At 48.4% G+C, this 22,361-nt stretch overlaps 1 protein-coding gene across 1 annotated transcript; it reads left to right on the forward strand.

Moving 5' to 3' along the window:
* The first annotated feature begins 446 nt into the window (after positions 1–446).
* Positions 447–22,250, forward strand: LOC128728636 (low-density lipoprotein receptor-related protein 6). The gene is made up of 5 exons (XM_053822268.1): positions 447–699; positions 16,773–19,861; positions 19,945–20,105; positions 20,182–20,457; positions 20,690–22,250. Exons 1-5 carry the CDS (start codon positions 447–449, stop codon positions 22,248–22,250), a joined length of 5,340 nt encoding a protein of 1,779 aa, XP_053678243.1.
* Positions 22,251–22,361: the final 111 nt, after the last annotated feature.

Below are 22,361 nucleotides of genomic sequence, written 5' to 3' on the forward strand. Positions count from 1 at the left end.
CGCGATCGTACGCAACCGCGGTTCGAGATGAGAGGCAAAAAATGATACAAAATCAACAAAACGCCGACGAGCGCGCTCAACTGAGTTGTTGATGAAACTGGCAGCTGTTCGTGGCCGCACAGAGTGAACACATAATATACAAGCCTGTTTGTGAGGGTTTGCTTCGATCGATCGTTCAGCTGGCTTTGATTTGTTCTGGCGCAAAGTGATCGCAATCGGTGAAACGACGAGCAGTATTGAATGTAGTGCAGTGTTTGTGTTTCGATTAAGAAAAAAAATCACCTAATAGTTAGTTGAAAGCCGTTTGTTTGTAAGCAACAAGTTCTGTGAAGTGTTCGTGATTGTGCGATTGTATTTCGGGAGATACGATCAAGCGCAATGTCCTTGCCGCTACCGTGTATGTGCTAGGTCGTGGAAAAAAAATCTCGTTCCTCAGCTATGACGAGATGGGTACGGCCAAAACATACAACAGTAGCTACAGCCGACATCGACCGAGCATTACGTCCAGCAGTCCGGCCTCCATCCGGCAGCTCGGGCGGAAGGCATCTGCAAGGATCGCGTCGCGATCTGTCGGTGTTGAACGGCGTTCCGATAGGACGATGTTCAGACGGAGCCGCCCTGCCATCAATAGCTGGCTTCTGCTGGCCTTCCTGCTGCTCTTCGATGTTTTAGGAGTATCGGTATTAAACAACGGCCACGGTAAGTACAAGCCAAATAAAATGAATAAAAAATAGGAATCACAATCCCCGATCAAACCGCAAATCCTTCCCTCTGTCTTTGAGGTAAATTTTTCCAAACCAAACCTGTGTGATCGGCTTTGCTCCTCGGAGCTTCATATCCCTTTCGAAAGGCCGCTGGCAGAAGCCCACCGGTCGTTATCTGGCTGCGTGATAGCACGCGATAACACGTAATAACGCCCCCGTGGGGGGATAACGCTAGCGACTGTCGGCGTACCCGTGGAAGGAACACAATCAACAAACACGCTGAAGGTGTCATGTTCGTCCGTGGTGCTGATAAAAATGAAGGGGGTGAAAACTGGAAGGAAAGTGGCCTTCGATGAAACCCTCTGCAGCACGAGGGGACAGCACTCGAAGTCGGGATGTTGGAAAGATGTTCAAAATTGTGCTTTCATTTCGTCACTTCCTTGACCGATTGGTTATGACCTCCTTATCAAAATAAGGGATGTCCCAAGGGACGCTCCTGCCAAGATCACACGTTCAAGATCCTTATTTAGTGCTTGGTAATATATTAATGGCTAAAATTGGTTCGCATTCTCTCATTCCTGAAGCAGCATACTATTGTAACCCTTTCCAATTGATTCATGCGCTAGAATTGATTTTTAATCCGACCATATGGTGGATAAAGCCAACAAGAAACAATCTATGCAACGTGACGTGAATCTGAATTTGCTCAATGTGAATCTCAGGTGGAAACATTGAGACATTCTTTATTTTATGCGCGTTAGTCGTGCGTAATTTGGTATTAAATTCCAATATTATTTCCCATTTTTTGTAGGTTTAGCAACTTGAACAACGTTTCCCTGTGCTTCATGTATTTTCCATTGCAAATCCAGTCGTGAGCCATCGGCTCGTGACAATAAGTCTTTTTTTTGCACTACCTTTTCCCACTCCGTACGGACGAAGTACACTTAGGAACGTGCACGCATCGCCTTTCGCGTTCTATGTCTTCCCGGTTCATGCCTTTTGCGGACAGCATTTTGCTAATTCTTCGCACGTGATGAATGGGTTCATGTTCTGCGCCTTGTCTGCGGTCTAAGGGACGAGGCACGCTGGTTTCAGTGCAAATTAAGAGCACCCACCCCTTGGGCGACGCATCGTGACAAAGTACTTCCATTCGTGGTTGTGTACGCCAAACAGGAACGAATCTTCCTCTCGCACGGAGGCGTTTTGCTATTTATTTTGCTTCTGCTAGTTTCGTCACGTTCGGAACATTTGCGGGGTATAATATGGTGCTCGTTGGTGGAATGCTGATTATGCATCCTTTTTCCAGCGAAACCCACTCAACCAACCTCTGTTTCGATGTGAATTTTATTTCAGTTCAATTACTCATCGGTTAATATCCGGTAGACAGTGTTAAGGAAAATAATTTCTATAAAGCCGAGCTTAACACTGCAGAATGTGTTTATGTATTGCCGGCAGGTTAAACATGTGGCCAAATTTGTGGTATACCACAAAGCAACAAATGTGACGAATGGAACAATGATGAGCTGTTAAATTGGCTTAATACGTCTGAAATAATTCGTAGATCGCATAATATATCTTTCGAAAGATTTACGGCAATGCCATAATAGCAATACTCTTATGTTTCTTTTTTCTTTTATTTGAACAAAAGTATATTTCTGTTTTCTTTGAATTATTCTTTGATGTTTATTTTTTTTTACGTGTTACTTTCTGATACTGTACCGATTTTACCTGCACCAATTTGTGCTCAATTTTTGCACAAACAAAGCTCTATTTATCTCGCCTTTTGTTTGCCATCAGTTATATGACGCTGATAATCTGAAAAAAACCCTGATAAGCTTGAAACAATCCTGCAGAACGAAAAGAGAAACAATAACGCAAGAGAAAAAAAATCTTCCTGTTAGTAAAAGCTTTTCCTCGAAGGATTTGTTTGATTTCAAGGGATAAATTTTTGACACCGAACATTCCGAAGCAACCGGTTCCTTCGTAGTTAGGTGCAGTTTAATGGTGCATCGGATTAAGATGTCGGGGTTAGTCGTTTTCTATACGAAATCTCCATTTGGGACGAGTTACAGAATAAAAAAAACCCTAATCGATTTACAAGATCCTTGCTCACACACATGCTCCATCAGCGAGAGAGAAAGGACGGTCGATCCTCATAAAGTGTTGTCATAAATTCACCAGATCTTTTGAATGTGATTCTTTTTTTCCCCCTGCTGCTTTCGAGCCAAACACAGTCTGTGCACTTCTCTCTACCTGTTTCATTCCCATGGTCCTGTCCTGCTGTGCCGTTGCGCGACCTTCTTAGCTGATCCTCCTTGGGCATGGTGAAGCGTGAACCAAAAACAATAAAAATGAGAAAAAATCGAGGCGTCGTTGTGGGACAATTTTATCTTTTTTTCTTCTGAATATATTTTACACCGCATGAAGCCGACGCGTAGCCTCGAACCTGTCGCTTACGTGCTGGGTGGACGAGCTCATAGTGCTCAATGTGGATAAATGCGTCTAGAGCATGGAAAATTCGAAGAATTACAACTATAAACGGTTGAACGTGAAGGTTGTTTAAAATGCAATACATTGACCTCCATGTTTTTTTGTATCTTTAAAGGGCTGGAGCTTTGATTGTGCTTTGAAGATCCAACTTATTGAGTTACAAAGCAATTGAGAGTTGGTATCTTTTATTTGAACATTTACAAACGCTAGAAATTTTGTTGCCCAAGTTGTCAAGCTCCCTATCGGTCCGGTCTCTGAACTTCTGCGTTCCCAAACACGCAAGCGCGTTACCAACCATCTATCGGTCACACATTTCCACTCCAAAACCTTCCGGATCGTTACTGGATGCTGCCCGGAGCGGCACACTAGGAAAACGCGTGCACGAGAGGGAAATCGAACCACGTCACAGCTAGCAATTGCTGAAAACAAGCGAAGGAAATGACCTCGGTCGGTTGGCGCAGCGCGCATCCCCAAACCCCCCCGGCCAGGTCAAGGAGCAAAAGAACACTCGATCGTAAAGTGGGTGGAAAACGAACGATGAACAGCAAAGGTATGGGGAAACTAAAAGAAAACCCTAAACTTGAGCGTGTAACGAGAAAAAAAAAAACGAAGCAGAGAGAGAGAGAGAGAGAAAGAAAGAGAGAAAAAGAGGAAGAGAAAACGGTACGTAATGTGGGGGTTGTGGAAGGAATATGAAGAGGAAAAAGATAGAACGAAGGAGAGGGAAAAAAGCTGCTCAAAATAGACGAAACGAAAGCGAAAAGACTACGGCGAAGATGGACGTAGAAAACACAGCCGCAAGCAGCGAGTAACAAAACCCGTAAAAATGGAAGAACGTTCTTGGACTGAGAACGTTAGACCTTACAAAACGAGAGTAATGAATGAAGTTAGACAAAGGAGTGTTAAAGAAAGCAAAAAAAAATGTATATATATGTCCCATTAAACGATTGTCACTCGTACGGGTTCTTACGGATGCCGTTGTCCAGACGGTTGAAGCTGGAAAATGAGGCAAACGTTTGCTGGCTCGATTCCGTACGGGGCACACCGGTGTGTGTGTTTCCAACGCTGCGGCAAAACCAGGACTCTCGGGACGGATCGAAATAGAACAGCGGGGAGGAGAAAAAAAAGCGTGTGCCGTAAAACCTATTGACCGCGAACACGGTGCTCTCGGCCGTTGCTGGTATGTTGTGTTTTGGGTTCGCCTTGCCTCTGGTTCGCCCTTTTGTTGCAGGGAGTTTCCTACAATGTGTGTTCAATTTTCTTCACGATTTATCGGATGGACCCCGGGGGCAAGTCGGACACGCAAACCCACACACCCACAAGCGAGAGCTCTCTAGGAGCATGCGTAAAACCGGCCATTTTCCGGCAACTCCCCACGAGGGAGGAAATGATTTAGGACGGATGGGTCGCGCACAAGATCGATTCTCGGTTACGCATCCACACAGACACGCGCATGTTTAAGGTAACTGCCCCAGTCGGGCGAGAGCGTACACACACGCACATATGTGCCGGGAGAGATGAAGAAGAGACGAGACACGAAACACCTTGTTTCGCAAGCTGCGTGATGGAGCATGATGTGGCCGCGGAAAATCGACCCTCGAGCGATGCGGGAAGAAAACATCCTTCGCTTCCACCTACCAAACCCGGCTGGATCTGCTCCTTCTTCCCGTTGGCACGAGACGCCCGTACGGGCAAGAAAGAATCGAGCAATAAGTTGAGATCTCATAACAAGGCACTGATCGTTTTATTTATTTTCCGCGTCCTCCGCTCCACCCTCTCGAATACCCTCTGATCTTGGTTTCGTCTTCGCTTTTTCATTTTCTCTGCCTCTCTCTCTCTCTCTCTATACGTGTGTTGGCGTTCGAACCGGCAGCATCTTCCTGGACGCGATCGTGATCATCCATTGCTAACGATCACCACCAGAAGTCCGGCGTGTGTGGAATAATTTCGTGCCGAGCCGTTCGCTGGCAGCAGGGAATGTTGGCAGGGGTTTTTCGTCCCCAGACCCTGCTGGATGCTGGAAGCGAGAACGAAAGGGGCTGTTGTTTTGTGTGCTTCGAAATACGGAACGGGTTCTTCGGGCGCGCTTTTCGAGCACAGTTTTCCTCGAATTTTGATTGATACTCGCAGATAAATGGTCGATCATTAGTCATTTTCTTTTGGTCTCTGCAGCCCGGAGAATCACGAATGGGCGAAAGGATGCGAAGAGAAGGAGATGAAGAGAGTGACAGAGAGAGAGAGAGAGAGAAAGAGATCGAAAAAGAGAAGGATAGTGTAAGCGAGTGGAGAAATATAATTGGAAAAGATGAAGTGAAGAAGCGCTGGTCTGCTGGCTGCCGGTTCTGCGTGGAAAGCGATCGAAATCCCGACCTTGAGGCCAACCGAAGAGGTCAATTCGTGTGCCTTTTGTGAGCGTGTATGTGTGCGTGCGTTGGAGTTTATTGTTTTCCTTTTTTTTTAATCAATATGATCGTCTTTTACTATTTGCAAGAAGGGTTGTAATTTTGGAATGGCAAAACCCCCGAAAAACACATTGATTCAATTGGGATTATTTGAACTTTCAACACTCCAGCCATTTTAATTTACTCTAACTTCTTGGTTTCTAGTGGCAATTGGAACAGAAAATAGTACTCTAGCAAACAATCGTGATGCAGGCGTATTTTTGACACCATTTGGGGTGGGCTACACCGACCACTTTTATGGGTGTTTCCCTTTTTGTGAGCGACGGTTGGAAACGGATCGAAACTGTTAAACGTAGGCAAATATTGATCCTCGCCCGAGCGCTAGAAACCCGACCCCATGGCGTTGGTTTGAAAGTGTCTCGTAGCGAGAAGGAAAACAATCCCATTCCCAGCACCCAAATATTTGGCCTTCTTCCCATACGTAAGAGGTAAAGTGTACTAATCCGGTATCGCTTATTAGTGTTTGCACACCATTTCTGCACCGCTCGATGGTGGGCGATGCGCAAACATAGGCGAAGTTTAAAGTTGGCAAAAATTCCAATCCGAAACCGGCGATGGTTTTTTGTGACTATTTTTTTGAGCAAAATAGAGTGCCATGTGGCAGAGACAAGTGATCGTAATTTTATGGGGACGTTTTGGCATGGTATGTTGTAGTTGAGAATAGCTCGCCGGAAATGGAGGTTTCGGTGGAATCTTTAACCACACGCTAGGCAAAAGATAAAGAGCTTTAGCGAAGGTCTTAAGGTATGCAGTGCAAATAACGCGCTGTGGATTTATTCACAAAGGCGCGATATGGAATCTGTTAGTGGTTTCCGGTCGCAATTAAGTGTTGTTAGACTTTTCCGCTTCATGATGTGAAAATAAATTGCCGTTGATGTTAGATTTAGCACACATTGTCCGTTGCTGTTTTCCATACAATTCTTTGAATGTCACCAATGTAGTTCAAGGCTTCAAATAAATTGTTTTGTTTGGTGCAAAATATTATCATTTTTTGAATCCTTTTTTCTTGTATCAAAGAATTTTTGAATCGCTTGTTCAACGATCTACTTCGTTCTAAATAGATTCATTGATTCCGCAGCTAGCTACCATATTGAACTCAATCAATGCAATTATTGGCATGTTATTTTATTCTTCTCTTGATTGTTAGCTCTTCTTTTTTTCACACGCGTACTCTTTCCGTCGGCTTCTCGATTTTTCTCTCTCCAGAATCATCATCCCCCTAGTCCGGGAAGGAGAATGATGTGCAAACGATTCAATTATTGAAATAAATGCGTGACGAGTGCGAGTATGTGTCGCTTCTCTGTGTGTCTTTGTGATCCTCTCTCTCTCTCTCTATTTGGATGTATTCTTTTCACTGATCGATCAATTGCTGATCGTGCTTGAGGGTTTCTGGTTCCAAAGATCAATTCCCTCCAATCGTTTCGAATTCGTTTCCAAAGTCGCTTTCCACCCGACTGATCACGTCGAACCGTTGCCGTGTAAGGGGAGAAGAAACGAACCGATCGATCTTATTAACAGCCAAAGAAACGGGCCAACGTCAACGTCACAATTACCGTCATCGCCTTTCTTGAGTTGCATCCTGTTCTCCGGGTGAAAACGCTTCAAATTCCCGCCGTCACTGTAGGGCTCGGTAGTAATTTCAGCTCAAGCTCCCCAGTAGTATTCAGTCTCGTGCTTATTCCGGATGGGTGAGAAACGTCAAAGTTTTGACAGTTTGGCTGGCAGCACTGACAGGCGTAATGTTGCGTAACAACCGGTAGCTCCCAGCAAGCCAGGTGGAACATACCAGATTAATTGGGCGGAGAGCTAACTAACTAGCTGGAAAAGGGCCAGTGCGAGCCAGAACCCTAGCCTGATGATTATGGAAATCATGCACACGATTGTTAAGAACCTTCGTGGTAATTTTAGCTGTCACCGGTAGAGGCGCTAACGGCAACGTCGAGTTGTGGTTTTTTGAACCCTCTTGGATAATTCAAAGCTTGGAGACGAGTAATCGTTCTCGACGACTTCGTCGTCAGAAAGATATTAATGGCTAGCAGTCTTGGTTTTGTCTTTTACCATTTGTATTTGCATACAATACAGCCGAAACAATGCAATGTAATATGGCTGCGTTTTAGAGAACCATGTTGTCCTCAGGACCATAGGAATGCATGACGCTGCAGGATATGTGTGGGTACATCAATTCTAGACGATAAATATGAACGATTTGCATAACCTATTGCGTGGATCTTACAATTTGGATCCAGATATTCCAGTCACAGTTTGTATTAACAGGGTGATCCTCAATAGTGCAGTTTATCGATGTGATCTGGATCTTAGAATTGGTAAGATCAATCATTAACTTCTAAAAACACTACACTAGACATATTTGGATTGTCCGATACAAACATCTTGAATCTCTGTCAATCCCAATGTGACACTGTGTTTGCCTTCCCCATTCGTTGTCGTTGTTGATCGAAAATATCAGCACGACAAATGTTAGCGCGTTGGTAAACGATTTCAATTATCACGCGTTGTCGTTCGGGGTGATACAATTCGAAGTGGTATGCGATTTGAAGAGTGCCTCAGAAAGAAGTGCCTTAATTCGCACCTTCCGGGCGTCAAAGTCAACCGTGTACGGGATTGAGTCTGCTATACCGGCTTCTAGTAGGTTAGTTCACGACGTACAGCCACGCTATTTGAAGAATATTTCGAGGGGAGCACTTCGGTGCCATTCCGACATAAATGGTAAGATCATGTTCCCTACTCCTCCTGCTTAGCGTGCGGGAAAGAGGAGGGTATTTCCCTCAAAACTCACGAATATCGGCAATGTCAGCCATGATGAGCTCATGCTGAACCGGGTGGAGTGAAGCAAAAAAAAATCCCAAAAATCTTGAACCAACCGGTGTCCGGGCGCTCATGATCGTAAAAAATCATCTCCAATGTCCTTTTGCTCCGGCTCGCTTCTCGCAACCACGCGATCGTGCAAACTATCTTCAGCACAATCCTTCGCTACACCATCGACAGAAGTGGCAGTGGTTTTTTCTCTCTCTCTCTCTCTCTCTCTCTCTCTTTCTCTCTCTCGTAATATTCCTGCTTCGTTTTCGTTCCAAAGTTGAACGTGGAAAACGGGAAACAATAATGAGTAACATAACAAGACAAGTTAAGTGATGATGATCATACTTTTTATTTCGCGCATAATACATCGCCAACGAGAAAGCGAGGAGCCGTGAGGAAGCCTGGGTGCGCACACGCACAAGAAGCCGGACCCCAAAGTGGAACCGATGATGAATTTGTGGACCCGCGCAGAAATGGTTTTTGGGTACGGTTCTTAACTTTGCCCAGCAACTCGAGCGCGTTGCCCGAGAGACACGGAAACCACACGCAACGACGTCCTTCGTCGTAAATTTGGGACTAGCAAGAACCGGGTAACGAAACACCAAACGTGAAAGAACTCGCCCGAGAGATAGAGTGACGGAGGAACGTTCGCACTACGTAGACATCCGCTTGCATGTTAAATTATTATTATGCTGGTGGTCCGGACCTGGTGCAGGGTTTCGTGTTTGGGTGGGGCGATGTGAAGAGACCATGGGGGATCTCTTGTTGCAGCTCCACACACCCCGAACTTGCCTTAACTACTCCCTCCGTTCTTGGTCGTCCCCCCGGTTCCGAACGTTGGTTTCGGGGGCAATTTTCACTTTATCCACGTCTTGTTTGGGTTCATTTAAGATTCAAATTAAATTACGGCTCCGTGCTAGTAGAGCGAAATGTAGATAATTTTCGCTCGCATCCGCACAACTGTCCGCAACCGGCGACGGCAGCGATATTAATGAGTGACAGTTTTCGCGATCTTTATCTGTAATTATGTGAGCTTATTGTTTGTGCGTCATAAACTTCATAATTTGCAAGCTCATTTACTTGATGACGCGAGGAGGATGGTAGTTGTGGTGAAGACGAGGTGCGGAGGGTGGTTTTTTTATCGTGTTTCGTGTCTCTTTAGGAACGGTGATAATTTTATGATATTAATCGAGTTAGCTAAAAAAATATATATATATATATATTGCTTTTTCCAACGTGATATTTGCAACATTTATTTGTAATCGGATATTTCTTTCTGTAAATTTGAATGGGCTATATAAATCTCCATATGGGTGTTCACAAAAAAAAAACCGCTACACGAATTTACATAAACATGGTTATTGGTTGTCTTTCGGTTGTTCCGCTCGTTTGTCTGATGGTTGTTTTGTCGTACATTCCGCGTGTGACTGCGTAGGTAGAATGTTAAATATTCGACAAATATATAGACATTTTTCTCGCATACGCCAAAGCCTAGCCAAACACACCGAATATGACAACAAACAAAAAACCAGTTAAACAAAATCAGTTCCACCTCATCCACCCAGCACGCAATCGGTTCGCTTCCTGCATTACGATGCAAAAGCTATAAATTTGACGTAAATTTCTCCCATCCTCTTCGGCTGCATATTCTGCAGTGTGCTTTTTCGCTCTTCTTTTTCGCTGCTGCTTGCTGGTATATCTACATAATGTTCCGCTAATTTATTCATTCAGCATGTCTTGTGATGGGTGCACGTCTTCCTTTCTTTTGCTCCTTTAGTCGATTGCAGTGGGTTTTAAATGATCGATTTTTTTTTTACATTGTTCAATTCAATTCCCTTCACCATTCGGGCATCAGGGGGGTAAGTCCGCAAAACCTGCTCGCTTGATCACGTTTTTTTTATGCGCCCCAAACGCCTCCCCCTTCGATCCAGGATTAAGGTTGTTTCCCGGGGCTGGAGAAGCCTCGACAACGACGGCGACCTGCGACGTCGTGCCGGAATGGTTTGTTAGCGTAAAATGGGCAATTAAATTGGACAGCAAACGACACCATCGATTGGCGGATTGGCGGAGGTTGCGCCAGAAACACACCGGGCGTGAGAAGCAGTCCGCGGGGAAACAAGATTGATCGAGAGGGAGCCCTTCCGAGAACCACCAAACTCTTCACGCGCAAGACGGGAAGGAAGAGCCTCGTAAACTGAAAACAACATCGAAAAAGGAAGATAAAAACGTGCGGATATGATAGGATAGGAGGAGAAGCGGGAATGAAATAAAAATTTGCTACTTCGCGACCGGTTAGCTTCTAGAATGGGAAGAAAACGAATTTGGTGAACGGCGTTGGTGAGATGGAACGGATCGTCGCGGTAGTGAGTGATCGTGAGTAGTAGTGAGATGGTGAGACGTGTTTGGTAGCATCTCACATTTTCACTCGTTGCTAAGAAGAAGAAATGGAAAACAATTCATGGCAACGATGATTGTGAAGCTGTAAAGGGCTAACGAGATTTGGACCTGTTTTGGTTAGCTGCATTTTGAAGCTTCCTTTCGTAGACTTTTACACCTTTTCACGTGTAGTGTGATTTTTGCGCTTCTCATGAGTGAGACTGATTTAGTTGCGATCGCTCACTGATTCAGAATGAGAAAGGAAGTTAATAGTGAGAAAATCCAGTCGTTTTTATTTCATTAAATTGCCTGGATAGTTATCCGAGCTGCAAGAAGAGCTTAATCCTGTTACATCTGGCCGAGTGTAGGTGCGTTGTTTTTCCTCTCTAAAACGAATGTAAAAAAAGAGATTAACTAATTCAAACAAAGCTACAGCATAATGCTAACGGCTCGGGCTACAGGTACAAAACCTTTAATTACAAAAACATGCGGCGGTATCACGCACCAGAACCGTTTCATGTTGGTGTTGTTTTTCCTCCCCAAATTGCCCCAGTTCCTTGTTTTTTCTCGATACGACACTACACAAGACGACGTTCCTTAAAAGCCAACCCGCCGTAGCCCAGCGCGTAATGTTTATGTCGCAGCTTCGGTAAACAGTCCCCTCCAGAAGCCCAGCACCCTACGGGAAGTCTGTGCCGTGGGCCTAAAAAAAACCTCCCAAAACCCGTTGGTTGAGAAAACGTAAATACAGCGATCCCGCCAGTGTCAACCCGTCGCCCCGGCGTTCTTTCTTTCTTCGAAGCCGTCATGTTGCGCTTGGGCGGGCGGTGAGTTTTCCGACTTCTCACCGGAAAATGCACCACCCTGGGCTTCCCATCGGAGGGGCTTGGCGGGCTTCCCTTGTTCCGCGATGGAGCCGCTGCCCACGGGCGGCTGGTGTTACGTTTCCTTTTTTATTGGTGTCACGGCCGTTTTGGTTTCACCGTGACGAATGTTGGGCGCCAAAGATCAAAGCCGGGCGGGTATATTTACGAGAAAATTACGCAACGCTGGCATAATCTTCCCCCGTTCGGCAGCGTGACGAGAAGCCTGGGAGGGCTTGGTAAGGCGATTAGAGCGCTTCCTGCTTCCTGCAGAGGTCGTTCGTTTTTCCTTCGCTCAATGTTCCAATTTTTCCAAAGATCCCCGATCCCTCCGCACGTTAACCATCGGCGGGACACATCGGCAGTTGTGATGGTTTAATGTTCACAACACACACACACACACCCCGAGGTGAAGCTGGCGGATAAACATGGGAATTGCTCACAACTGACAAGAGGTGGGATGAGAAAAGGACGAGGGAGCCAATTATATGCACCTCCAGCCGGTTCGGTTCCGCACCGGAACAGCAGGACCACATCAAAGGGGGAGCATGTTTTAATGTGTTCCTTGAAATGTGAGCCCCTCGTTGGAACGGAATCAAGTGAAAGCGCACCCCCTTAGGCAGAAATGCGGGGAAAGAATCACGCCTACTTGAATATTTTCCTGCCCGGAAACTGTGCCATAATGCTCTTGGGGATGGGGAGTTGAGTTCGCTTGTATTTGTATGCGTGTTTGATGGATTTCTGGTCTAAAGGATTGCAAAATTTACCCCCGCCATTACTACGATCGTTGATTAAATTATAAGGAGAGTTTAAATAATATAGTGTGAGCATCTTTTGGGTTATATTTTCATAGCATCTTCATTGAATCTTTTTAAGCTTATGCTAATGTTTAAGTTTATGCTAAGATCCTATATTTAAATCCTATTTTAAACGACGTAAATTTTAAATTAAATGGTTTAGTCGAAAAAAAGGTGTTTAGATTCGATGAATACTATCGATGGCTAATATTCACAACGCATCCGCTAGAAACCCTATCATGAATATTATCTCGCCGACTGCATTCAGTGGAAACTCTGTGGGGTTTCCCGGAATTTCATCAACTGATTGCAAGAGAAATTGTTCCATCTCGTTTATTCATCGCTTAGTTAAATCTTTCCATGTTTCCTGCACGTGCTAAACCATTCCGTTGTTACCGTTTCACCTAATTCCAGCCCGACAGTACTCCATTTGCACGTACCATCTCGAAACAAAGCGCAGTTTGAAACGCCTAGCTTTTGTGGGGGAATTTTCGTTTACGATTTTTATTTCGCCTTCTGCTGAGTGATTGATTTGTATAAAATAGTAACAGCGCACACAAATAAAAGCACACACATATATTAAAAAATAAACACCGCCCGTCGGGTGAATTAGGCGTCGTTTCTCGATGCTGGGGAGCTCTACAAAATTCGCCTAGCTTGATCATGATCCAGTAGCGATCCGGGGTAAGATCGTGCGAATCTCGTGCCGTTTTCTGGTAGCTACGGAACAGAACATTAAACCAGCATGTTGGAGGAGTCCTCCTGCGGAATGGGAGAAGCAAAATAAACTGGCCGGCTAAAAATACGCCCAATCCTATACATCAATTCCGCCCATGCTCTCGTTCTCGCTTCCATTCGGTGTACTGCGTGCCCTCCGGAACATCAATCGGTGCTTCCCTGGCCCAGACCCGGACATGGGTTCGCGATCTGCGTGCAATCAGTCCGTCATTCGGTTCGTTCCTTCGAACCATAAATAAGCCACGTGGGGTGGAAAATGTAGAAAAATACACAGCATCCCGCCTTGGCACGCTGCAATGCCTGAGGATGTGCGAAATGAAGCTTTGTTGAGAGTTTTCCTTGCGTGTGTGTAGCCTCCTGGAGGAGTTGTTGCATATTTTATTCCGGTAGTACTAACAAAGAACCGACTAAAGGCTGATACCGGTGACTTTTGTAACGCTAAATCTTTCATTTCCTTCCAATGAAATACTGTACACTGTCATAAAGGTAATTGTTTTTTTAGTGAAAAATGTTTAATGATATCTATGTTATAAAAATCGATTTTATGGTTGCTCCTGAGCATCACTGAATCATATAGGTACAGCGCTAATAGTTCATATAACTATTTGTTTTTTTTGTTGTTGTTCAATGTTGTATGAAATTTTAATTTTTTTCTCCCACCTGTCCCACACCACACTTTTGAACGATGACTATCTAGAAAATGGGAAGAAAAAAATCAATCTCAACATGAATACGTCCCCGTGCGACGAAACCATCCACCGCTCATGCGTATGCATGTCCGGTTCGGTACATTGCGAGGTCCTGTCCCGTCGAGAGCTGTACAGCAAACAGGCGGAGAACTACTTGACCCTTGAGCCTGCCAGCCGTGCCATGAGGTTGGTGTGCCTGGATGGAATTTCACGCTCAACACGATGGATGTTGGGGATAGGAAGACGTAAAACCTCCCCATCGGGGAGGAGAAGGCTCTTCACGAGACCCACCCGTTGAAGATCAGGTTCTGCGCCGTTGTTGTGTAACCCGAGTACGTGTCTGGGAAGGGTTAGTCTGATCCCCTTCTGGTGGATGACGAAGATGAAGGAGAAAGGTGTGAACGCGGGTCTTCCCTTTTCCTTCTCTTCCTGTAAGTTGTTTTCAACATATCATCGGCTTTTCGTGTTTTTTTTCGCTCCACGACGCGACGTTGTTTTTTCCGTAAGGGCGAACGTTCCGTGCAGTCCTCGAACAGGAGAAGCTTCAAGTGTGAAATGTGCCCTCGAGTAGCAGGCACCCCTTGGGCGTGTGCAAGGTGGCTGAAGTGGTGTGGTGCAGGGACTCGGAAGCACTCGGTGGGGCACACAGGAAGAGCACCGTGATTAACACTACCCCGGCAAGCCAAAAACGGTTCGCCTTCATGGTTATGGGGGTTTCGTTTCCATAATGTCCATTATTAAACCAGCTAATTGCGCGTCGTTTAGCTAAAAGACTTATTAATTTATGACTAGCGCGAGCGTTTACAAAATATAGGGACGTTGGTTCTTATTGGATATTTTCACATCTGGGAGTGTATTTTAGACTAGCTTACTTCACCCGCTATTTCAGGTGAATCAGGTCTTGTGGTTAAGCAAATTTCCATCCCGTGTAGATTGATATCATGCATCGTTAAATCGTGTACTGATTTATGTGCATTTGTAGCACAGAAACACCTTCGGAGCCAACAATCCGCTCCTGAAATAACCTTCCTTTCACTCCGTTTGTACGCTGAGTTGCATCTGTCGCCTTGAAACGCATGTGCAAGTGCTTCTTGTATGCAAATACGACCGGAAACTCACGGCCACAGGAGCACGGCAAGTTCCCCCCCACATGTAGTCCTGCAGTCGAGAAACCTCCGTTCTCGGATGCTGTGGGCTGTAACCCTACGCGAAAATCGATCGAAACCGGGGAGAGGGCAAACGATTTGAATAAAAATAATGAAGCCTAATTACAATTGCAAAATTGCGGTACGCGCCTTTTGTACGCACGAAACTGTTCGTTACAGCAAAATGCTGCGACGGCTCTTAAGCGCAACCCACCCTCCCCAAAAGCGCTGGAATTGGAAAAACAATGAAAAATGAAACGAGAAAAATGTTTGTTTTTTCATTCGTCGCCGTAAAGAGTTCGACCTCAAGGACTCTCTGTCTCACCGACTCGAATCTCGAGGGCTAATAGGTTTCGTGTTCTTCGATTGCGTTTGTTTTAAAATGCGTTCCGGTGGTTATTTTTTTGCCCCCGTTTTTTTGAGGGAAAACATTTTTTTGTTGCTGTTATTACTTGGCCGTTTTGTGAGTGAAGTGTCCAGATGAAATGCCGGCCCAGGTCTAGCCGCCTTCTCTGAAGTGGATCGTTTTCTCTCTCTCTCTCTCATTGCTGTGGACATCATGTTCGTTGTGGGCTCTGGTGAACGCACTGCTTGGCACCATTTGGTCAAACCGAGTGCCGAGTGGACATCCGTCTCGAGAAGGCCCCGCGCGAAAGCATACACGATTGCGCTGTGCAAACATCCAGCCAGCCAGCCAGCCAGCTGTGTCCGCCTGCGATGGTTCCCGATGGTGTGTGCCTGCTGTCCATGAAATGGATGGACGCTGGGGCAGCCCGGGGCATTAAAAGTAGGTGCAGAAAGGGCATTACAGATTGCGGTTGGCAGCATGTTATTAAACACAACAGCCCCTGTGCCCGCATGCTTTATTCACGTGCGAGCGAAGTTCTTGGAAGACCCGCGAAAACCCCCAGGACACTGTGTGGGACACACATGTGGGTTGCAGTTACTCTGATGGTGATGGATTGCGCTATCTGCTTCCCGCCCCTTGCGGGTGTGTAATTAATAATGAACACCGGCTCATACCCGGTTTCCTTTCCTAGAGCGCGGAATATGGCCTCGTATCGGAAAGCGGGTCCTGCAAATCGTAACGGCGTACGGTATCGCATTACCTCGCCCGGCGGTCTTGTCTTGGGAAGCAATTAAGAGTGGGAAAAGCAATTCCGCACGGTACCGCGACGGGTTTTGCAGTTGACAGCTGGAGTGCGCATGGTTACAGCGGCGGATCGATTGCTCGTAATTAACGCCTTTGCGTGGATTGATTTATTTGATCGCGATCTTATCCGTGCGATCGGTTTACTGGGCGATTGCAGAGCGGTGGCTTGTCGCTCTTTGGCTTTTTGCCGCACCGGATATACGGTAATAACAACCCCCCGGTGGCAGGATCAGTAGTGACAACTGTCATTAAACTGCGCCACTGAGCAGAGGACCGGACATTGACAATTTATGGACGATGATCGGTGGGCAGTCCTGCAGCGCGGGATTGCCTTTTAATCGCCGCTATTTACTGCGAGTAATTAAAATAGATGGAGTTGTTGGAATGGCATACGGTAATTTATGCAAGCGCGCGGGAAACCTCTTGAAGATGATATTTTCCCACCGATTTCTTAAGCTTAATCAGTTGGTTTCTAATACATAATCTAACTATTTTTTTCTGCAACCTATCCTGGTCCTATCTCCTCATCATATCACAGGTCTCCACGCGGTCATGGCAATTTCCGACGGTTCGGTTGGAGGTTGCTCTGAATACAACTCATCCTTTGCATCGGCGTCGAGCGACTCATCGAACAGTATCACGATTCTGCTGCTCTTCACGACGTACTACGATCTGCGCGTGCTAAACGTGACGGTACAACCGGACTCGAACACGTGCAGCTACACGATGGACGAGCTGCTGAAGAAACTAAACGAAGCATCCGGGATGGACATCTACCACGACCGGGGGCTCGTCTGCTGGATGGAAAACACACCCCAAGCGATCCAGTGTGGACACACGAACGGCACGCGAAAAGTGTCAAACAGGACGGCTGTGATAACGGACGGGCTGGACAAACCGGAGGGTCTCGCGATCGACTGGTACACGGACAAGCTCTACTGGACGGATGGTGATGCGAACCGGATCGAGGTGGCACAGCTCGACCCGATCGCTGGAAGTGCCGGTGGCAGGCAACCACTCGTCCGTCTCCAGAAGGTGTTGTTCTGGAGTGATCTGGATCAACCGCGTGCGATCGCGCTCGTCCCAGCCCGCCGGTACATGATCTGGACGGATTGGGGCGAAAGTCCAAAGATCGAGCGAGCGAGTATGGATGGTGATCCCCAGAGCCGAACGGTGCTGGTGAGTGACAGGATCTTCTGGCCGAACGGGCTAGCGGTGGATCTGGTGCAAGAGCTCGTGTACTGGGTGGACGGTAACCAGCGCTTCCTGGATGTGATGGATCTAGACGGTGGGAATCGGCGAACGCTCATGCGAAGCCTCGACTATCCGTACAGCTTGACGTTCACGGTGGGTTTTCTCTTCTGGACGGATTGGAAGGCGGGAACGTTGCACTACTACGACATCCAGCGCGGTCAGCACCGGGAGTTGTTGCGTAAGCCGGAGTTTCCGATTACGGTGCGTGCGTGGGACCGTCGGATACAACCGGAGGCAGTGTCCGATGAGGCGAATCCTTGCCGACGCAACAATGGCAACTGTTCGCATTTGTGTCTGCTTTCGTCGACGACTGCCGCCGGGTACAGTTGCGCCTGTCCGACCGGTATTAAGTTGCTCACGGCGACGCAGTGTGCCAGTGGTCCGCAGGACATGCTGTTTGTGGTGCAGCGGAAGCAAATTAACCGAATCTCGCTTGATTCACCTGACTACTCGATCGTACCGCTGGAAGCCGGCAAGGTTCGTAACGCCATTGCCATCGATTTCGATCCGGTTGAGAACTACGTGTACTGGTCGGATAAGGAAGAGAACGCGATCAAGCGGGTACGTGCGAACGGAACGGGTGGTCCAGTGGAGGAAGTCGTTACGGCGGAGATTCAGGCACCGGATGGGCTGGCGATCGATTGGTTGGCGAGGAACCTTTACTGGACGGATACGGGCACAGATCGGATACAAGTTTGCCGGCTTGATGGGTCCTTCCGGCGTGTCCTTATCTACGACAACCTGGCGGAACCGCGAGCGATCGCACTCGCACCCACGCTTGGCTGGATGTTCTGGAGTGATTGGGGCGCAAAGGAACCGAAAATCGAGCGTGCCTCACTAGACGGGACAGAGCGTGTACTAATCGTGTCCGAGAATCTGATCTGGCCAAACGGGATCGCACTGGATGTGGTCGCGCGGAAGATCTACTGGTGTGACGCGAAAGCGGACACGATCGAGGTGGCGGGCATGGACGGTTCGGGCCGGAACACGATCCTTTCCGACAATCTGCCGCATCTGTTCGGTTTGAGCCTGCTCGGGGACTACCTGTACTGGACGGATTGGCAGCGGCGATCGATCGATCGCGCACACAAGCTGACTGGTGCCGATCGGACGACGATCGCGGAAAATATCCCCGAACTGATGGGGCTCAAGGTGACGCGGTTACATGAGGTACAAGGAACGAATGCGTGCGCCGTCGGTAATGGCGGATGCTCGCAACTGTGCCTGAACCGTCCGCAGGATTACGTGTGCCGGTGTCAGCTCGATTACGAGCTAGCTCGGGACAACCGGACGTGTCTGGTGCCGGCCGCGTTTCTGCTGTTCTCCAACCACGACAGCATCGGGCGGTTGTCGATGGATAGCCAAAATCACGCGGATTACGCACCGTTTCGGAACGTGCTCGATGCGCACTATCTCGATGTGGACGTGGCGGATCGGCGCATTTATTGGGTGAGCCAGAAGCAGAAGTACATCTCGCGTGCGTACATCAACGGATCGGACGTCCAGCGCATCGTCGAGACGGGGTTGATGCAACCGGAGGGAATTGCCGTTGATTGGTTGGCGCATAACGTGTACTGGACGGATGCGGACGCGCGCCGGATCGAGGTGGCACGGCTGGATGGTAGCAGCCGGCGGATTCTCATTTGGAAGGGTATCGAGGAACCGAAGAACCTCATCCTGGAGCCAAGGAAAGGCCTCATGTACTGGACGGAGTGGCCGTCGGATTCGATTCGCCGTGCGGCGATGGATGGCGGTGATTTGCTGACGATCATTTCCGGTGCGAACCATGCCATCGGGTTGACGCTTGATCCTGACACGCGCCGGTTGTACTGGACACGGCAGAGTTCGCCCACCGGCATCGAGAGTGCCGATTGGGATGGAAAGCGACGCACTCGGCTCGTGATGGCGGACGTGGCGGATGGGAATCGATTCATGCCGGTTGCGCTTACCATCTATCAGGATTGGGTGTACTGGGCGGATTGGACGACGGATGAGATTGGACGTGCGAACAAAACCACTGGCGAGAACAGGACGATTGTGCACACCAATCTTCAGTACACGTACGCGCTGCTTGCGTTCCACGCTGGTCGTCAATCTGGCTCGAATCAGTGTCGCACGAATAATGGCGGATGTACGCACCTTTGCTTGGCACAAGGACAACGGAAGATGACATGTGCCTGTCCGACGCACTATACACTCAATGCGAACAGGGTGTCCTGTAGCCCGCCACGAAGCTACATCATTTTTAGTCAGCGTAACTCGTTCGGTCGGTTCGTCCCCAATACGGCTGATTCGCCCGACATCCCGCTACCGGTCACTGGCAAGAATATACGCGCCGTCGAGTATGACGTCCTTACGCGGCACATCTACTGGGTAATGATGGGCAGAGGGGAGAGGCCTGCAACACAAAGGTGGCACACCTGTACTAATTGAACCGCTTCGTTAACCTCTTTCAGATCGATGGCCGTGGTCCGATTATCCGGCGGGCGTTTGACAACAGTACCAACGCGAAGGTGTCCACCAATCCGACCTCTTCTCCGTTCGACATGGCGATCGATCCGATCGGTAGGCTTCTTTTTTGGAGCTGCTCGCACACCAACACCATCAACATCACGAAGTGAGCAATGGGTTAGACACTGAATGTTCCATAACTGAATCTTGCTAACGAGCGCCTTTGGTTGGTCTTCTTCCAGTCTGGATGGCAACATCGCCAGTATCGGTAACGTGGACATCGGTCGTACGGAGAAACCGCGTAGTCTCGCGCTGCATCCCTTCAAACGGCTGCTTTTCTGGACGGACGTCGGTGCCGCCCAGTCGATCACGCGCGCCAGGCTGGACGGATCGCAACGGGTGGAGTTGATCACGAAGCTTGAAGGAATTCAAGCGCTGGCACTCGATCCCCAGCTGAATCGGCTGTTCTACGCACACGGCAAACGCATCGATACGATGGACATCAACGGGCAGGATGTGTAAGTTGTGTCCTTTATAAGCAACGGTTTTTTTTTAGGGCTGAAAAGAAGGTCTCTAACCCTTCGACTATTGTGAAATATTTCAACTTGTGAAATATTTCCTGTGCATTGATCCATCGTTCGTTTAGTGATTTTTTTAATTTTTAATCAGATAGGCTTATTTACCTGGTTGATATTGATAAGTGGTGTAAGTTATTCATAGCTTAAATTGATTGATTATTGTTACTTTCAGGAGAACGCTCGTGGCGGAACATATCAGCATGGTGTCATCGATCGCGGCTCTTGATGGGTTCATCTACTGGCTAGATGAGCGGCCGGTAATGGAGCGCATCTCGGTGCATGGCGACAATCGACGGGTGGAGATCCACAAAAACCCCCACATGACGGACATCGTGGCCGTGTGGACGCCGGACGAACGTACGCTTCGCAATCACACGTGCAACACGGCGCGGGCGGAATGTAGCCACATCTGTATCGGATCCCCGGATGATGCACCGTCCGAGAATGTTTGCGCATGTCCGCAGGGATTGATGTTGCTCAAGGATCGGCGCGGATGCGGAGAGCAAACCATCTGCGGGCTGGATCACTTTACCTGTGCCACGCCGAGTCAACTCTCCGACCGGGAAGACAACAAGGAGTGCATCCCGTCGTCGTGGCGCTGCGACGGCCAGAAGGATTGCCCCGATCAGTCGGATGAGCTTGACTGCCCGACGTGCCGAGGCGACCAGTTCAAGTGTCAGTCGGGAGAATGCATCGACAAGCACCTTGTTTGTGATGGTACTACCCAGTGCCTGGATGGGTATGATGAGGCGGTGTGCTGTAAGAACCCGGAGGACTTCCAGTGTCCTACAAGTAAGGTGTGCATATCGTTCCATAACGTGTGCGACGGTGATGAGCATTGCGCCAAAGGTGAGGACGAAGCGCCCGAAATTTGCACGGAGTACGGGAATAGAAGGATGGCACCTAGTTCGAGCAAAATCACGCTACTGATCGTCGTTGTAACGGCCGTCGCGGTCGTTTTTCTCGTCGTGTACCTACTGCAAACATGCCGGACACGCTTCGGAACCGGAGGCGGAGGGCTCGAACCGAAAGAGTGTGACCAAGCGGCAGCTCCATTATCACCGGGCGGGTTGAACAAGAGCATCCGCGTGTCGAAGCTGGCATCCGTTGCGGACGCGGTGCGGATGTCCACCCTCAACAGCCGCACGAGCGGTGGAAGCTACGATCGTAACCACATCACTGGTGCGAGCAGCTCCACGACTAATGGGAGCAGTTTGATCGGGTATCCACTTAATCCGCCACCATCACCGGCCACGACAGCCGGTTCGACCGGACGGTACTGCAACAGTGGTTACCATCCGTACAAACACTACAAGATCATCAACCAGCCGCCACCACCGACGCCCTGTTCCACGGATGCGTGTGACGAAAGCGATTCCAATTACACGAGTAAAAGCAACCGCAGCAGGGGAGGTCTTAGCGCTGGTGGAGGTTGTGGTGGTGGCCACGGTTCGGGTACGACGGGTGGTGGTGGTACGAGTAGCTCCGTAGGCAGTGGAAGTGGCCGGCATGGTGGCGGATCGGCTCTGTTGCCGGCCAAGTACAAGGATCGATGCTACGATCCGGAACCGTATCCGCCACCACCGACGCCCCGGTCGCATTATCACAGTGACATCGGGGGTATGCTTCCGGAGAGCTGCCCACCATCACCGAGCTCCCGCAGCTCGACCTACTTCTCGCCACTACCCCCGCCACCGTCCCCAGTGCCGTCACCGTCGCGAGGGTTCTCGTAGCAACTAAAGCACGGAGACGACGATGATGAGGACGACGATGGGGAAGATGAGGAGGACGATGGCGAGGAAGAAGAGTACGGAGAAGAGGATCAGTTTCGTGCGGGTGAGGAC

The sequence above is a fragment of the Anopheles nili genome, chromosome 2 (assembly GCF_943737925.1).
Source record: "Anopheles nili chromosome 2, idAnoNiliSN_F5_01, whole genome shotgun sequence".
Classification (NCBI taxonomy): Eukaryota; Metazoa; Arthropoda; class Insecta; order Diptera; family Culicidae; genus Anopheles; species Anopheles nili.